The sequence below is a fragment of the Phytophthora parasitica genome, assembly GCF_000247585.1.
Source record: "Phytophthora parasitica INRA-310 unplaced genomic scaffold supercont2.112, whole genome shotgun sequence".
NCBI lineage: Eukaryota > Oomycota > Peronosporomycetes > Peronosporales > Peronosporaceae > Phytophthora > Phytophthora nicotianae.
The window spans coordinates 97,564-98,977 of record NW_008649098.1 but is presented as its reverse complement, the minus strand read 5'-3'; the positions used below and the strand labels follow the sequence as shown (position 1 = coordinate 98,977).

Here is a 1,414-nt window from a genome sequence, read left to right as displayed (position 1 = left end):
TCAAGGATCCACCCTCGTAATGTCAACAGACGGGACTTACAAGTTTCATTTTGGCGGGTGGACACTTGTCGATTGTGGGGGCATTTCCGGTGAGTCCACGGATACTGGGTTCGTACGCCGATTTCGACCCTGGTTGTATATGTTCGTTCATACCGAGAGCGAGCTTGCTTACAAGCAGTTGTTCAGAAGCTTAGTTAAGTACGCTCGAGTGTTCTACGATATTTACGTCAGTATTCTAAGTGCAAGCATTGACCACGCCGATGGCATTGCGTCTGATTTAGTCCCGGTGTGGCGACAGATCGAGATACTCACATCTGTTACGACAGTCAAGAAAGAAATCCAAACTGGCAAACGAAAACACGTTTATAAAAGAATGGGTACAACTCCATCTTCGTCTACGTCACGCTGCCAGATCACAAAAACAATTTCGGGCTTTGGCAAAACCAATTCTTGAAGCCTGGCGCGAGAAAACCGAAGGTCCTTTAGCCGATTGGTTAGAATCGGTGTACTTGAAGCCACGTTGGGAGCGTTGGAGCGTTGGAGCGTAGGAAGCTCTTCTGTACCAGGTTTTCTGCCTACCCAACAACTTATAGAGAGCCATCATCGAGTGATCAAGGTCATTGTCACCGACTACAAAAAGACACCAACAATACCCGTACTCAACTCTGTACTTCCCCGAGTTTTACTGTACGACGCTACCAACTTGTCGTCGGGAAACCAAGGCCATTGCGCTGAAGGTGCCGTTACCATATTTGCTTTGGATTTGCTAATTTTACTCAGTTTATTACTTTGTCCAGGTCCTTTGCCGCTTAAAGCTGTCATGAAGGCCAAAGACTTTCTAATTGACCCTCAGAACCACCGGATAGTTACAACAAAGCCCACCCAACGGCCCGCGCGGAAAGTTTTCAACAGCACCAAATCGATGGTGTAACCAAAGTATATGGCTGGGTCGCCCGTGACAGCAGCGCGAACCCAGCGGTATTTACTTCTATAAACTACATTATGTATGTCCTTTTTCTTATGACTTGTTGCTTTTTATACGATAAATTTCAGCGATCCTTACGAGGTGGGCTGGGTGGCGAAGTCCCTATTCTCGATATCCAGTTTACTTTCTTGTCCTTGTATCAAGTTACGCTACATGAACATCACCTGGCTCAAATGGGAGATCTACCGCTGCAGTCGATGTGGAGATCCCCGAAAGTAAGTACAATTTCATTCATTGTTATAACGATCACACTAAATCTAACACGATCTCGGCAGATTGTATCTGTTCGCAAAGCTATGAGCTGCACATGCAAGAGCTATAAGCACTCTGGATGGGTCTGTTCCCACGTTATTGCGTCTTTGCATCTCCTAGACAAGCTCAACATTGAACGAGCCCTAGAAACAATGCCGATGCGAGGGCCACCTGGAC

At 46.5% G+C, this 1,414-nt stretch overlaps 1 protein-coding gene across 1 annotated transcript; it reads left to right on the top strand.

Moving 5' to 3' along the window:
- Positions 1-820: 820 nt before the first annotated feature.
- PPTG_24552 (hypothetical protein) lies at positions 821-931 on the top strand (the record flags this gene model as incomplete). The annotated part of the gene is made up of 1 exon (XM_008917693.1): positions 821-931. The coding sequence occupies one exon, from the start codon at positions 821-823 to the stop codon at positions 929-931; it is 111 nt and encodes a 36-aa protein (XP_008915941.1).
- Between the last annotated feature and the right edge of the window lie 483 nt (positions 932-1,414).